Source organism: Schistocerca cancellata, chromosome 8, assembly GCF_023864275.1.
Source record: "Schistocerca cancellata isolate TAMUIC-IGC-003103 chromosome 8, iqSchCanc2.1, whole genome shotgun sequence".
NCBI classification, from domain to species: Eukaryota; Metazoa; Arthropoda; class Insecta; order Orthoptera; family Acrididae; genus Schistocerca; species Schistocerca cancellata.
Window position 1 is genome coordinate 399,548,906 of NC_064633.1, and position 15,771 is coordinate 399,564,676.

The 15,771-nt window shown below is 40.2% G+C and overlaps 1 protein-coding gene across 1 annotated transcript in view; it reads left to right on the plus strand.

Annotated features, from left to right (window-relative positions):
* The first annotated feature begins 5,051 nt into the window (after window positions 1-5,051).
* The window catches only part of LOC126095595 (para-nitrobenzyl esterase-like), a 111,062-nt gene continuing 100,342 nt past the window's right edge, over window positions 5,052-15,771 (plus strand). The window contains exons 1-2 of the mRNA XM_049910368.1: window positions 5,052-5,108; window positions 11,910-12,056. Of these exons, the coding sequence (XP_049766325.1) occupies window positions 5,052-5,108; window positions 11,910-12,056 (204 nt within the window). The remainder of the gene's footprint in view (window positions 5,109-11,909; window positions 12,057-15,771) is intronic.

Below are 15,771 nucleotides of genomic sequence, written 5' to 3' on the forward strand. Positions count from 1 at the left end.
CGACACTTTGCCAACGATAAATCTCTTAATTAATCTCAACCGCCTTCCCGCGAAATTATTGTATTAGTGAAATAACTTTCTACTACAAACAGGTGCGCGTGACTGCTGCTTGCGGGTGCCCAACACAAACTTTTCTTGCACACGCGAAGACGGCGTGCTACCACCGGCGTTGGGGCATTGTCATTATACTGCAAGACAATGCTCCCTCATAGAGAAGGCGTGCTTGGCACCAGAAGTTCCAGAGGGCAAAATAAGTATTACAACATAAAAGATAGCAGTAGTCCTTAGAAATGTTACTTGGGCAAAATTCATCTGTATGGCCATTTTGGTACCTCATTTCTCAGTGAAGAAGTTTGCTGCTAGACAAGTTGTGTGACTGCAATGGCGTTTATGTGTGATCATCCCTCAGTACCTAGTATTACAGATCAAGATCCTATCGACTCTTTCTAACGGCAACTCTAAGTCCGACTTACGTAGAAACCTATCACTGCTCTCACTGAAATAAAAACAAAGGTGAGTCCAGTTCCTTATCAGAATGACATGTTAATGATGTAAGAATTTTTAGCACTGTACGTGAGTCAAAAGGCGGTTCAAAAAATACTGCATGACTGTGAGTCAACACCATCGAAAACTTGCTACTGACCTGCCTAGCCAGGCATTTGAGCAAGTGTTTAAATATCGACGGTTAGAGGTAAAATAGCATAAGATTAGTCTTCTTTACCTGCTTTGGGCTGTCTTAACATATATGAAATGTTATTTGTCTGAGAACTTGTAGCATTGTACTTGATAATGGCATAAAATCCGAAATATAAGTATGACAGAAGATAAATACAGTAATACACAATAAAATTCCGGTTAACTCTTTCAAAGAATATTCCATGACCGTGGCTCAACACCATTGAAAACTTTTTAAACTAAATAGGATTGTTTTTACATAAACTCCGTCGCCTCGTACCAATTGAACTTCCACCAAATTCTCCACCCATTGTCAAACTGGTTTCACTACACTATGTCTGCTAATATAAGGACAGAAAGTGGGCGGTAGTTTTACTGTAAGCAAACTAATATACAATTCTAACAATCGCTCTCGCTCTCTCTTCGTTACACACACATTCTCTCTCTCTCTATCCCCCCCCTCTCTCTCTCTCTATCCTTCCCTCTCTTTCTCTCTCTCTCTCTCTCTCTCTCACACACACACAAACACAAAAACACACACTCTCCTTCATACTGTGCCTTCCTGTCCCTCTCTCCGCCCTCTCTCTCTCATGCACACACACACACACACACACACACACACACATACATACACACACACACACACACACACACACACACACACACACAGAGTTCCTACCTCTCAGCTTTCCTTCCTCCATTAACTTAGTAAGTACGCTAAGCAGGCGAACAGTTATCAGATATTACTCGAATGAGGTTGTTATAAGAAAATACTTAGTTAATTTTTACGAATGAGAATAAGACATTTTTAACTACCAAAAATATGTGTTGTACATTCACTGCCTCTTGTCACTCTCCCTTTATCTTTAATAGAAATATTATTTATGGTTACTTTCTGTGCATTATTTTTGGTTTTCTTCCGTGTCTTTCTCTGCAAGAGATTTGCTCCTTTGCTATCATTAAGAACTGCAAGGAAGGAGGGAAGGAAGACTGAGTTTAAAGTCCCGTCAACATCGAGGTCATTAGAGACGGAACACAATCTCGGGTTGTGTCAAAGATGGGGAAGGAAATCGGACGTGGAATTTCAAAGGAACCATACCGGTATTTACCTGGAACGTGGTAAGGAAATAAACTAAATTGTCACGATTTTACTTAACCAATTGCAGTTTGTTGCTTTGCTTGTCCTCCTACTTGCTCTCCTATCGTCAACTACAGCCTGAAGGTGGCGCACTGAAGGGTCGAAACTGGCAGCTACAAAATAAGTAAAATTATAAGGACGGCTGTAGGCGTTTCACTTTCTCACAGTAATAAACGGCGGGTGATCACAAGACCTCCTGTCAAAAAGATGGACATACAAAAACAAATTCTCTGTCGTATTTTTATGGCGGCGTCGAGGACCTTTTGTTGGTTAAAAGTTTTTCCGACGCTTCCTGGCGCCAATAAGGGGGTTTAGTAACACGCCTCCATCTAGCACCGAGTAGGCCACGAAGGAAATTTGAAGGGAACAGCTATTCCTCACAGCCATAGAAATATTGGATTTACAGTAATCACATAATTATTCTGATGTCACTATCTGGTAGTTCTATTCTTCCGCAATATGTTTTACTTCAAAAATTTAACGCATAATTAATTTACTGCAGGAAATTTGTATATTAAGGTTATGGTCTTTCTGCACATGAGTGCAACTGAGCGGTGATTTCTGTTTTATCAGATTTGTGATCAGAATTTAGGTGAACTGTTTAAAGACATGTTTTTCCTTTGTTTGGGATGGACGTAATGATCGACTTGATGGTTGACTTGGCCTTGCCAACTTGAGCGTGAGTCGCTCTGGAAACGTTTTTGATCTACGAATCGAATTAAATCAAGTGGTTAGCGAATTTGATTAGAAAATGAGACAGTAAAAGTAGTATGGTACTGATACTTGGGCAGCAACACAGTTGACGATGGGACAATTAGAGGAGATGTAAAATACAGACTGGTAATAGAGAGAAAATATTTTGTGAAAAAGAAAAAGAAATCTTACTATAGATTATAAATTGAAGTCTTTTTGGAAAGTATTTGTGTCGAGTTGTTCTTATATTGAAGTGGAATGTGGTCTACATTATCAGTACAAACAATTAAGAACAAAAGCTTCTGATCTGTGAAAAGTGCTGACAATTATATGGCTAGATCGTTTAAGTAAAGAAAATTAAATGAATCGGAAAGCAAGGAACTTTATGGTACAACTTGAGTAAACAAAGGGTAAATTGATAAGTTAGTCGGATACATCTTGAGGCATCAAGGAATAGTGAATTTGGTAGTAGAAGGACTTTGTATGTGTGTGCATATGTGTGTGTGTGTGTTTCTTGCGAAGGTGTCACCAGTCTTCTGACTGGTTTGATGCGGCCCACCACGAATACCTCTCCTATGCCAGTCTCTTCATCTCAGAGTAGCATTTGAAACCTACGTCCTCAGTTATTTGCTGGATTTATTCCAATATCTGTCTTCTTCTACAGCTTTAGCCCTCTACAACTCCCTCTAGTACCATGGAGATCATTCCCTGATTACTTAACAGATGTCCTATCATCCTGTCGCTTCTCCTTGTCAGTGTTTTCCACATATTCAATTCCTCTCCGATTCTGCGCAGAACCTCCTCATTCCTTACGTTATCAGCCCACCTAATTTTCAGCATTCGTCTGTAGCACCATATCTCAAATGCTTCGATTCTCTTCTGTTCCGGTTTTACCACAGTCCATGTTTCTCTACCATACAATGTTGTGCTCCAAACATACCATTCTCAGAAGCAGCCTGGCCTGAAGTATAATCTGTGTTGTCAACCCCGTAGGTAAGCTACACTGTCCTATCTCTGTCATTGTGAGAAAATGAAGCGCCTACAGCCGTCGTTATGATTTTATTTATTTTGTAGCCACCAGTTTCTCCGCTTCAATGCGCCATCCTCAGGCTGCCGTTTTTACCCACTACATTTCCCTCTAGTACTATGGAGATTATTCCCTGCTGTGATAATAATATTCCATTGCATTAACCCTTCTTCTTGTCAGTGTTTCCCGTATAGTAATTTCCTCGTCCATGCTGCAAAGAACCTCCTCATTCTTTACCTTATCAGTTTACATTATTTTTAACATTCGTCCGCAGCACAACACTGAGATGCTTACATTCTCTTCAGTTCCGGTTTTCCCACAGTACATGTTTCACTACCATACAACGCTGTGTTCCAAACATGCATTCTCAGAAATTTCTTCCTCAAATCAAGGCCTATGTTTGATACTACTAGACTTCTCTTGATCAAGAACACCCATTTTGCCTGTGCTAGTCTGCTATTTTGTCTTCTTTGTTCCATCCGTCATGGATAATTTTACTGCCAAGGTAGCAGAATTCCTTAAATTCATGATCACAAATTCTGATTTCGAGTTTCACGCTATTCTCATTTCTGCTACTTTTCGTTACTTTTATCTTTCTTCGATTAACTCTCAGTTCATATTCTACGCTGATTAGATGATTCCATTCAACACACCCTGTAATTATTCTTCACCTTCATTGAAGGCAGAAATGTCATAAGCGATTTTTATCATTGATATCATATCACCCTGAATTTCGATTCCGCTCGTGAACCTTTAATTTTATTTCGGTCACTGCTTCTTCCACGAGTAGACTGTGCAGTAGGGGCGAAAAACAACATTCCAGTCTTACACCCTTTCTAATCCAATCACTCTTGTTCCTTCTAGATTCCTCTATATGTTGTATTGTACCCGTCTTCTCTTTAGCGTACCCCATTCATCTCAAGATTTTGAAGATCTTGCACCATGTTCTACTGTCGAACGCTTTTTGCAGTTCAACAATCCTATGTACTTGTCTGGAGTTTCTTCAGTCTTGTTCCGTTTATCATCCGCAACATCAGAACTGCTTCTCTGGTTCCTTTACCTTTTTTATAACCAAACTGATCGTCATCTAACAGATCCTCAATTTTCTCTTCCTCTACAAAATGATTAACATATTTGTGGACCCAACCAAGGGATCCACCACGTAGAATTACATAAAGATAGAGGAAATTCTACGAAAATGTTCTGTATTTAAATTGCTGAAATATTCCCCTTCAGTGACTCGAGCTTCCTAAGTAGGAATTACTCACTAAGACCTCTTCTTCCACACAGTCTAGTACGTTTCGAGTCGTCGAATGAACTGCTACAGCTAATGAGTGCAATTTGCGTTTCGAAAATAACTCCGAAGCATCCATACCAGCAAACATCTGTTTGTAATCGAGGAAACGCCGTGGTATCAGCTCCAGCGTGAACTGCAGATAAGAAGCGATACTGTACACTTGGCCACTTCTTGCATACAGCTGCAATACTGTGCAGTAGGGAGCGAGCATCGTTTCAGACATGTGTCCCTCTGTGGTGCAGTTCCTGTTGCTGACCTCCATTGGCTTCTCAGTGGGGGTGAGGGCCTCCGCGAGCGGTCATCCAGTCGTCAAGGTTGTAGCGGCTCACACGCTTTCACTTACAACATTACGCCTATATCTGTGATAAAGGGTTCTCATTTTGCGATTGCTCGGTTATCCTGGCAGTAAAAATTCGGTCATGACGGAATTTAAAGAGCGACACGTCAGAAAGATTAGATACCACTAGCACAGAGGAAGGACATAATGTAACGCCATATGTTGATTTTATAGAGCGCATCGGAGATACGAGCATATACTCATCTTTGGTCACTGTTGAAAATGATTGTAATCTTTTTCAACAGAAATTTCAGTGATACTATAGGAATGTGGTGATTTAATAGGCTCTTTCCCGAAAATACTATCATTTAATTTCTTCAGACATGTACAGTGAGTTTGTTGATTCTCCACGAGAACTTTACAAGTAGAAACTTCCAATGGTGTTGAGCTGTGTTTATGTTCATGTCTCTCACTATATTTATTCGTTTATTTATTTGTTTATATAACTGCCTAGAACAAAGCTTTCTGCAAAAGACGTTACTGTGTATTGAGATGAGCACACGATAACAGAAGTCTAGAAATTTGAAAAAGAATCACTACGTAATATCGAAAACAATACGCAGTATCATAAATTCCAAATGCAAGTAGCACAAAAACTAAAAATTACAAATGTAGAAACAGGTCACTAAGCGTTTCTAATTGACAAATTCAAGCAAAATGTGATTTTTTTGAAGTTATTCACAAAAAATAAAGTTGTATAACGCCAGACAGAATTTTTGTGGATACTTCACAAGAGAACGTAAAAATCGAAAAAAATCGAACTACACTCAAATAAAAACTTATTATAGTTTCCATATCGAGGTAGGTGCTCTGTGCGAAAGCCAACACTTACTGACACCTTTGAGAATCATTTATTGTAAAAGAACATATATGAGTAATAGTGGTCTACCGCCCACAGGGCGAGGTGTATTCCCGGGAGTGATAATCTTAAAAAACTAAAACTATTAGCTTGGCTCGAGTCGGACACGAAATGGTCTGGACAGGGAATGAAAGCGAGCTACGAAACCAATTAAAACGTGCGCAAACGGTACTGCGAGTTCGTGGAATACTTGCCAGTAACGAGAACTTATGATCTGCAACATCGTCAATCAGCAGGTACGAAAATAGGAAAGACTGTGCAAACGCGACAGGTTACGAAACGTACAGTCTCGTTGCGCGATCTTAGTAACGTTTGCTTCCAATAAGTCTTATTTTCTGTAACCGTCTCTCGTCAGGGGGACGACAGATTGTTTTTAATGTAGGGGACTCTGTAACTGTTGTTTCTGATTTTAATCTGCTGGGTGATTTCATAACACCACATATCGGTGTGGAGTGAGAGCTTTTTTCCCAGAACGTCCTCGCAAGAAATAACATTTTTTGGAAAACAAAAGAGCAGAAATGGTTTTAGCATAGAGTTTCACCTGAGTTGGATCCCGTGGACAAAGCTGTGTAGAGCCTTCCAGTGAACAAATTCAGTGTATGACTCTATCGCATGTTATCGCACCGTTGTTCCTTGTTGTGACTGCAACTTATTCACGCTGGGATAGTATGCTATTGGATTTCTCTGCTGACACAGAAGTTACATTATGGCGTTTTTAATAATAACGGCTGTAAGTATTTTCGCTGTCAGGGCTATAAATTTTTTGTGTACATTTAAAGACAGCAAGTGAGTACAAAATCCTCTGCACATATGGTGTCATTCTTTGACTTCATTCAATTTTTCAGTTCAACAATAAGAAAGACATTATTCATACTGGACGTGTAACTGATCCACTGTGATAGTACCTCCGAAAAAATGAATAAAAGTAGGTTTATTTATAGATAGATTTTTGAGTAGTGTCTCTTTTTAGTAGCAAGGTGTGATCCCTACAGGGTGTCGACCATTTCCACTTCTTCATCTCCCCCCCCCCCCCCCCGCCCCCTACTCACCATAAAATCCATTTTGGAACAGTATTTCCCATTCAATACTTGCAGATGTGATGTTAAAAACTTGAATTATACACAAAAAACAACGATTCGCACCAAAAGCTGTCCTGCTCTAGTGAAAAATGACATTCTGTGCCAATAAGTGACATGACCCCCTACTTCTTCCTTCAAGGCATACTATTATGTAATTAATACTAGGTAATTGTTTTTATAGTGTTACAGCGTTTGGGATTCAATATAAATGTCAAATTACTTTCTCATTCGAGGCGAACCTAAGTTTTCTTCCTGATACATGGACAATTTTGTTCTGGAGTTTTTAGGTGGACTTCTCTGCCCCGCAAGAGTTCATTCGATAGATTCTTTATTTGATTCAGGTAGAAGCAGGCATGTTCAGCGAATGGAGCTCAGTTTCCTTCGACCACAATGGTTTGCTTATTCCTTTATGGAGATGTACATTATCATTTTGAAAGAGCGAAGTCTATTTCTTAACTAGACCATCTTGAGAAGCGTGATCGTCTTTAATTTTGTCCATGTACATCCCGCTTCAACTTAGATTTGAAAACCACACCATAGACGATCTCCCCTCTCCCATATAATATCGTTGCTACTATATTCTCCGATAGAAATCGAACGCGGGGCCAACCATAGCGCCATCTGGTTTCCCCCTTCAAGCTAGACGAATTTCGTTCTTTGTAGTTTTTCCGTTTGACGCTTATATTGTGAGATATTTGGCCCGGTCACTATCAATGGACCACCCTCTATAACCAGACGACACACATTCGCTTTCTGAGGGGTTTCTGGAGAGTATGGTCCCCTATTATAACTATTATAGCAATATCTACTACTTTGTTCCATCTCTGATTGCTTATTTTCTGTAGCTGCAAATCGTGAGTGCCAAATAAATTGTACGAGGGCGTGCTGAAAAGTAATGCCTCCGAATTTTTTATGTGTAGACTCTTAAAGCTTATTAAACAAAGCAAACGTAATTATCATTCTACATCTCTGTTCTTCATGTCTATGTATTTATTTCTCGACGTAGTGACCCTGGCGACGTACACATTTCTCCCAAGGAGAGATCTCTTAGTTGGTACCGTCACTGTAGAATGTTTGACTTTGTTGATGGAGCCGCAACGTCACCTTTGCCTGCACCGTATCATGTCTGTCAAAGTGAAGTGCTCAAATGTATTTTTTAAGTTTTGGAAAGAGATGAAATTCGGATGAACCCAAGGCGTCGGATATTTGCAGCGTCCGTGTGTGGTATAGGATTGTCATGCTTAAGGAGAAGATGCTACATATGTGTACGAATTCTAAACTCGATTATAGCAGGCTATTTCTCACCTACTGTACTACTGTATCGTGTGTTAACCGTGGGGCCTAGAAACGGCGGAGAGGCTCCGTCGCCCCCCCGCAACCGCAGTGGTTCACAACCCCACGACGACTACCGCAGTCCACTAAACAACCCCACCGCCCCACACCGAACCTCTCTTTCAGGGTTATCCTGCGGTTCGTTCCCCAGTGGACTCCACCGTCTCACGTCTCACACCGGACGAGTGTAACCCCTTTGTTTGCGTGGTAGAGTAATGGTGGTGTACGCTTGTGTGGAGAACATGTTTGCGCAGCAATCGCCGACATAGTGTAGCTGAGTCGGAATAAGGTAAGCCAGCCCGCATTCGCCAAGGAAGATGGAAAAGCGTCTAAAAACCATCCACACACTGGCCGGCTCACCGGACCTCGACACAGGTCCGTCGGGCGGATTCATGCTGGGGACCAGGCGCTCCTCCCCAGTCCGGGAAGCCGTGCGTTAGACCGCAAGGCTAACCGGGTGGGCCTTAACGACATGTTACGTTACACACCGCTACATTACATGAAACAATTCGCAGCCCTTTAGCGGCAGAGGACTGCAAATGTATAGACAAGAGGGACAAAGACGTAAAATGTCGAAAACTTCTGTATTATTTTAAAAGCTTCAAGAAGTTTCACAAATAAATTTAGGGGGCATTACTTTTCAGCACCCCTTGTACATATGGCCATTTATCATTAATTATTCATATAGTGTACTATAATTTTGATATACACTGCGCAGAAGAACCGTCCGTCATCCTTACAAGGATGTAATGAAATTGAGGGTGAAGTTTTTTGAAACCCTGTGAGTACACGGGAAAGGTACACATACTGTCCTTTACTAATGACAGTCACTGCAATCGTTGCTCAACGTCACGTCTACAGTTTCAGAATAATAAGCTTTCATTTCTGTGTTATGACATTGCACACCGCGCCCAACAGAAAGATCTCATCGTAGGAAATATTGAGTGGTCACTGGCATATGGGCTTTGGTACCGAATTAAATGTAGAGTAGGAAAAAAAATACTTTGTCCCCTAGGCTGATACTTATTCATATAAAAGTAGATGCTATAGAGATGATTTACTGCGGCGTGTGAAGGCGGTTTAAAGCCTAGTTTGAAAGTATGGTAGGGTGACAACAGCAAGGTACCATTATATAAATGGCTGTTTACATTGTTTATTTGCTAAGTGAATCAAAGTAGAACATATATTTTCGCCATACAAATTAATAAAGCTCGGGAAAAGCGTGCACTGAAAATGAATCAGCTTTTTAAATGGGTGGGCTGTGATTTGTTAAAACGATTAAGACGTTGATTTCGTATAATTTGGTATCGATATTCAAAATAACGTTATTCTGCCATAGCCTTTCAGTGGTTTACTAGAATCTCTTTAAGCAAATGCACGGTGGGAACTTCGCTGAAAGGAAATGCGTTTCCTTCGTTACGAAAGACAAATCAGTTAATAAAATGAAAACATCTCCATAGAGTAAAAGATTAATAAGGTAAATCGCAAACGACGGACCTCCAAACTAAAATTATTAGATAAGAATGACGTATATGTATTCTTTAAATGGACGTCAATAAAACTATGGAGCCAAGAAATGGTAACATAATTACTACACGTTACGACTGTCAGTTTAACAGCAAAAAGTTAAACTATATAACTTTTACAGTCAGAAATTCGAAGGGAGACTAGAGTTACTCATCGCCGGCCGCGGTGGCCGTGCGGTTCTAGGCGCTTCAGTCCGAAACCGCGAGACTGCTACGGTCGCAGGTTCGAATCCTGCCTCGGGCATGGATGTGTGTGAAGTCCTTAGGTTAGTTAGGTATAAGTAGTTCTAAGTTCTAGGGGACTGATGACCTCAGATGTTAAGTGCCATAATGCTCAGAGCCATTTTTTAGAGTTCCTCATCTGTCATATAGCGATCATAAGAGATACAGCATTATCTCAGTTAGGTAAGAATAGGGGTTAAATAGAAATTCAGGTGTGCATAATGTTTATCTGGTAAGTTAACGAGCACCTTTTGTCACATATCACTTTTAATAAAATTTAAACTTCCATCGACACACCAAAGCGCTGATATCGGTTAGTTTTACCTAATTTTAAAAGTATATATGTCCACATTTAAAAGTTTTAATCTAGTATTTAAATAGTTGTTCCTATAAGAAAAAACCTGAAACTTTGTAGAATTGTAAGGGTTTGATGGGTCACTTTAAGTGCGAAATAACACTAGTTCTCTCGTTTTGCTTCTGTGTTAATATCACTTTCATCAGCTCACCCGAGCTAAAAAATTTCAACCGTTCGCTACGTCTGCATAAAACATGACTGACCGTTTCAAGGGACTTCACAAGACCATTCCTTTCAACTACTCATCCTGCTAATAGAGAAAGGGCAGAGAGATTACACTCGAAGCCAAAGAATCTAATTGTTTACATCGCTGGCGAAGACAGTAGTTAAATTGATTGATACATATTTGATAGAGAAAACATTTTAAAATAAATTTACTGAAAATATTGTAATCAATTTTACAAAATTTACATCGGTACGTTTCTATGCACAACGAATGTAAGAACCAATACACATAATTTGACATTCACGAAAAATTAGTTTTGTATGAAGTTATTGTCCTACAAACGAAATGATCGATATCAACTGGTATGAGAGAGATCATAAAATGCATTACGTGTGATTACGTTTCACTGTGACTATACCCCTGAAGATTCACAAATCCCCAACTTCCTTTAATAGTACTTTCTTTTGACGTCGTGTTCTTATCCCAACCACGTCTTCTCCTGATGTCTAATGTTATCTTAATAGTATAATCAACGAACAGCAAACGTTTTAGAGAAGTTTTGTTTATTTTCTCACTTTCAGCTTTGTAGACGCACGTAAATGACAAGGAATTGCTTTAATTTTCAAGGTGGGTGACATCGATGTTACCATCGTAAAATTATTTCAAAGGATAATACTGATGCTACGTATGTGGCACACATAGTGTCTCTATCATCCATTAACACTTCCTTCAAACATTATATCAGCTATAACGGGCTTTGAAACTTAACCCTCCCGAACACGAGTCCAGCGTGTGAAATACTGAGGCTCCTCGCCATTTTGTGGTCCTAAGAGAAGGACAATATAGAAACTTATCGAGAATTTGTGAGATACTACTCGTCGTCATTAATATATTTTTTGCTACCATCGAAACTCTGGCGCTATTACGACTGAAATTGCGAAGTATCGTAAAACGTTGAAGAAATTAGGAATTAAATGTTATCAACTTTATTAATCATGTCTATTAAGTCTATGCGAAATGTTTTATCATCACATCAGACGGTTTTAAAGTGTTAATTACAAAGCTTCATTCGTTCTAGGTGAGCCATCAACAAAAACTTTTACGACTTTGCTTGGGATTTTACCCTGATTTGTGGATTTGTGGAAACCTGTGTAGTTAGCTCCAGTCACGTTCACGAAATTCTCATCGACGCCTTTGTTGCAGGTGACTCAAGACGGCAGTTACGTTTTCGTGACGACTGAGAATGGTGAACTACGGGGCACCGTGAACACCACGCTGAATGGGACGCTCCACAGCAGGCTTCTCGGCATCCCGTACGCCACACCCCCTCTGGGGGATCTCAGGTTCCGCGTAAGTATAGACACTGACTTACTCGTGTGTCTTACACCTGCTTCAAGCTTTTGTAGTTCCATGAAATTTGACATTATCAAGCTGACTTTTGGGAGCTATTTCAAATACACCCTTTTATTCACAAATTTGTTGATCACATTTGGTGGGTTTATGTCAATTTGTTTTGACTCTAATGACTTTCACCACGAAAGTAACACGTCAAGCCGTGGTCACTTACAATCAACTCCAATCAACTCTATTTTGACTTCAAGAGACTATGGGAGTACTATATGACACTTCGACATGTTACTTTCGTAACAAGATGCTGGTTAATTGGCATAAATTCACAAAAACTGATCAAGAGATTTTTGAATAACAGATACACTACTGGCCATTAAAATTGCTGCACCACGAAGATGACGTGCTACAGACGCGAAATTTAACCGACAGGAAGAAGATGCTGTGATATGCAAATGATTAGCTTTTCAGAGCATTCACACAAGGTTGGCGCCGGTGGCGACACCTACAACGTGCTGACATGAGGAAAGTTTCCAACCGATGTCTCATACACAAACAGCCGTTGACCGGCGTAGAATGGTGAAACGTTGTTGTGATGCCTCGTGTAAGGAGGAGAAATGCGTACCATCACGTTCCCGACTTTGATAAAGGTCGAATTGTAGCCTATCGCGATTGCGGTTTATCGTATCGCAACATTGCTGCTCGCGTTGGTCGAGATCCAAAGACTATTAGCAGAATATGGAATTGGTGGGTTCAGGACGGTAATACGGAACACCGTGCAGGATCCCAACGGCCTCGTATCACTAGCAGTAGAGATGGCAGGCATCTTATGCGCATGGCTGAAACGGATCGTGCAGCCACGTCTCGATCCCTGAGTAAACAGATGGGGACGTTTGCAAGACAACAACCATCTACACGAACAGTTGGACGACGTTTGCAGCAGCATGGACTATCAGCTCGGAGACCATGGCTGCGGATATCCTTGACGCTGCATCACAGACAGGAGTGCCTGCAATGGTGTACTCAACGGGGAAACTGGGTGCACGAGTGGCAAAACGTCATTTTTCGGATGAATCCAGGTTCTGTTTACAGCATCATGATGGTCGCATCCGTGTTTGGCGATATCGCGGTGAACGCACATTGGAAGCGTGTATTCGTCATCGCCATACTGGCGTATCACCCCGCGTGATGGTATGGGGTGCCATTGGTTAAACGTCTCGGTCACCTGTTGTTCGCATTGACGCCACTTCGAACAGTGGACGCTACATTTCAGATGTGCTACGACCCGTGGCTGTACCCTTCATTCGATCCCTGCGAAACCATACATTTCAGCAGGATAATCCACGAGCGTATGCTGCAGGTCTTGTACGGGCCTTTCTGGATACAGAAAATGTTCGAGTGCTGCCCTGGCCAGCACATTCTTAAGATCTCTCACCAACTGAAAACGTCTGGTCAATGGTGGCCGAGCAGCTGGCTCGTCACAACACGCCAGTCACTGCTCTTGATGAACTGTGGTATCGTGTCGAAGCTCCATGGGCAGCTGTACCTGTACACGGCATCCAAGCTGTGTTTGACTCAATGCCTAAGCGTATCAAGGCCGTTCTTAAGGCCAGAGGTGGTTGTTGTGGGTACTGATTTCTCAGGATCTATGTACCCAAATTGCGTGAAATGTAATCACATGTCAGTTCTAGTATAATATATTTGTCCTATTAATACCCGTTTATCATCTGCATTTGTTATTGGTGTAACGATCTTAATGGCTAGTAGTGTATTTTCTCGTTGGTACTTCTAGGACACCTAGTGTGCAAAGTGACTATGATGAATCTGTATAGCGTATAGTGTTGTATTTTCGCTGTTGTTCTTGCAAGTGATAGTCGTGATGAAAAAATGGAGATGGAGAAATACGGTACAAGTGCAAATAATAACGTATGACAGACGGATACCGACAACAGAGTCACATACTCCCACCTCAAGTGACACTTTGAGGAGGTTTGAAAGTTGACACAGGTCACTCCACATCTACATCCATTTCCAGCTAAATACTAGAGATGGAAATTACCCCATGTAGAGCGCACACAATCGTGCGTTAGTATCTTCTGAGATAGAGGCACTTCGCATCCATACTGCTATTATTAAATATTCGCTAATTGTAATTTTTAAATGTTGTGATTTCCATGAAACTACTAATTGGATTTTGAAGAGTTAAACGCCGTTGATTACGTCTCTTTTAAATCGACGAATTAACAATAGAAGCTGTTCAGCTCCATTTGAAAAGAAGAATTTGATGACGATATCTCAGCAACGAGAAAAGATTATACGTATAGTTGCGCTCTGCCAAAACTACGACCGCACTTCTCTTAGTGTTTGCCAGTTGTGTATTTTATGTGCCTAAAAATATAAATTGAATGTTATAAGTAATAAAAAACTAATTGGTTCCACAATTTCTTCGCTTTTACGTAATCAAAGCAATTACTTTTGATGCAAATACAGTTTACAAGCAGAAACATAGAAAAGCTATATAATTATTGGGATTATTTTATACCTCTTTTACTGCTCTTCATCATGATCAAAGGCAAGAGTTTCCTGTTATTACTGATAAGTGTGAAAGTTGTTTATCAATAACAAAAACATGTTTCATACAAGCTGAACGGAGGTTTTTGGAGTAAATTGTGTTTTCCAGTACTTCATGATAAATATTTATCGCTTTTTTTTATTTCTTTCTGCAATATCCCTCATGTTACACATCAATAATTTGCTAATGAAACCTGAATTAAACACTGACATTTTCAATTTTTTCTTATAAATACTGTGTATTTTTAAGAAACAGCAGGTGGATAGCTATGTAAAACAAAAATGTTCTGTAGGTTACGTCGCCCCATATATATCATCAATGAGTTTCTAGACAGTACAACGCTTCTGCTTTCTAAGGGAATCTACATATGTAAACAAGATGATCAAATTGGATTAATGTTTGATAAGTACACAACACGTATAACGTACAGGTAACATGGTTATGATTTTAACTATAAAAGACTACTAGGAAAACTACCATAGTCTATGCTTACTTGTGACAGCCTATGGTAATCATTTCGCGAGGAATTTTATGCAATTCATTTGGGTGAAAGCAGACTTGAGAAACCTTTAACGATTGTGTTTCCCAGCAGTTTTCCGTTCCACTGTACATATTTCATGTTAGTTGTTTACTACTGTGAATTATTAAAGTAGTTGTTCACTAATATTCATACCCGTTAGTACATAGTGTCAAATATCCTGCGAACTAGGTGGTATTGGCATGTCATGGTTAGATTGTCAAAATGTGTTAAAAATTCCACGGGAATGTAGTCTACAACAGGAGACGTTTTGCTACTTATGTCTCTCACTGACCTGTAAAATTCTCTTCCCAAAATCGTACTTCTTACCTCGGCTTCTTCTACTCCTCTTCCGTTTTCATAATATGATCCTGAAGTCCTTTTCTTTTGTATAACCTTTGTACATATTATTTCCACCTTTCAGCTTTCCCTCGTTTGCTTAGTACTGCATTGTCATCTGAGTTTCTGATATTCATACAGCTGCTTCTTTCTTTCCACAGGTTTTTTCACTTTCCTATAGGTGGCGCACTCCTACAACTTTTCGTTTTGCTTGCTTCCTTTCTCCTTTCATCCATTCAGTATAGCGTAAGTTAACTGGGAATTTCTGGTGGGTGTGACCCTCTTCCGGA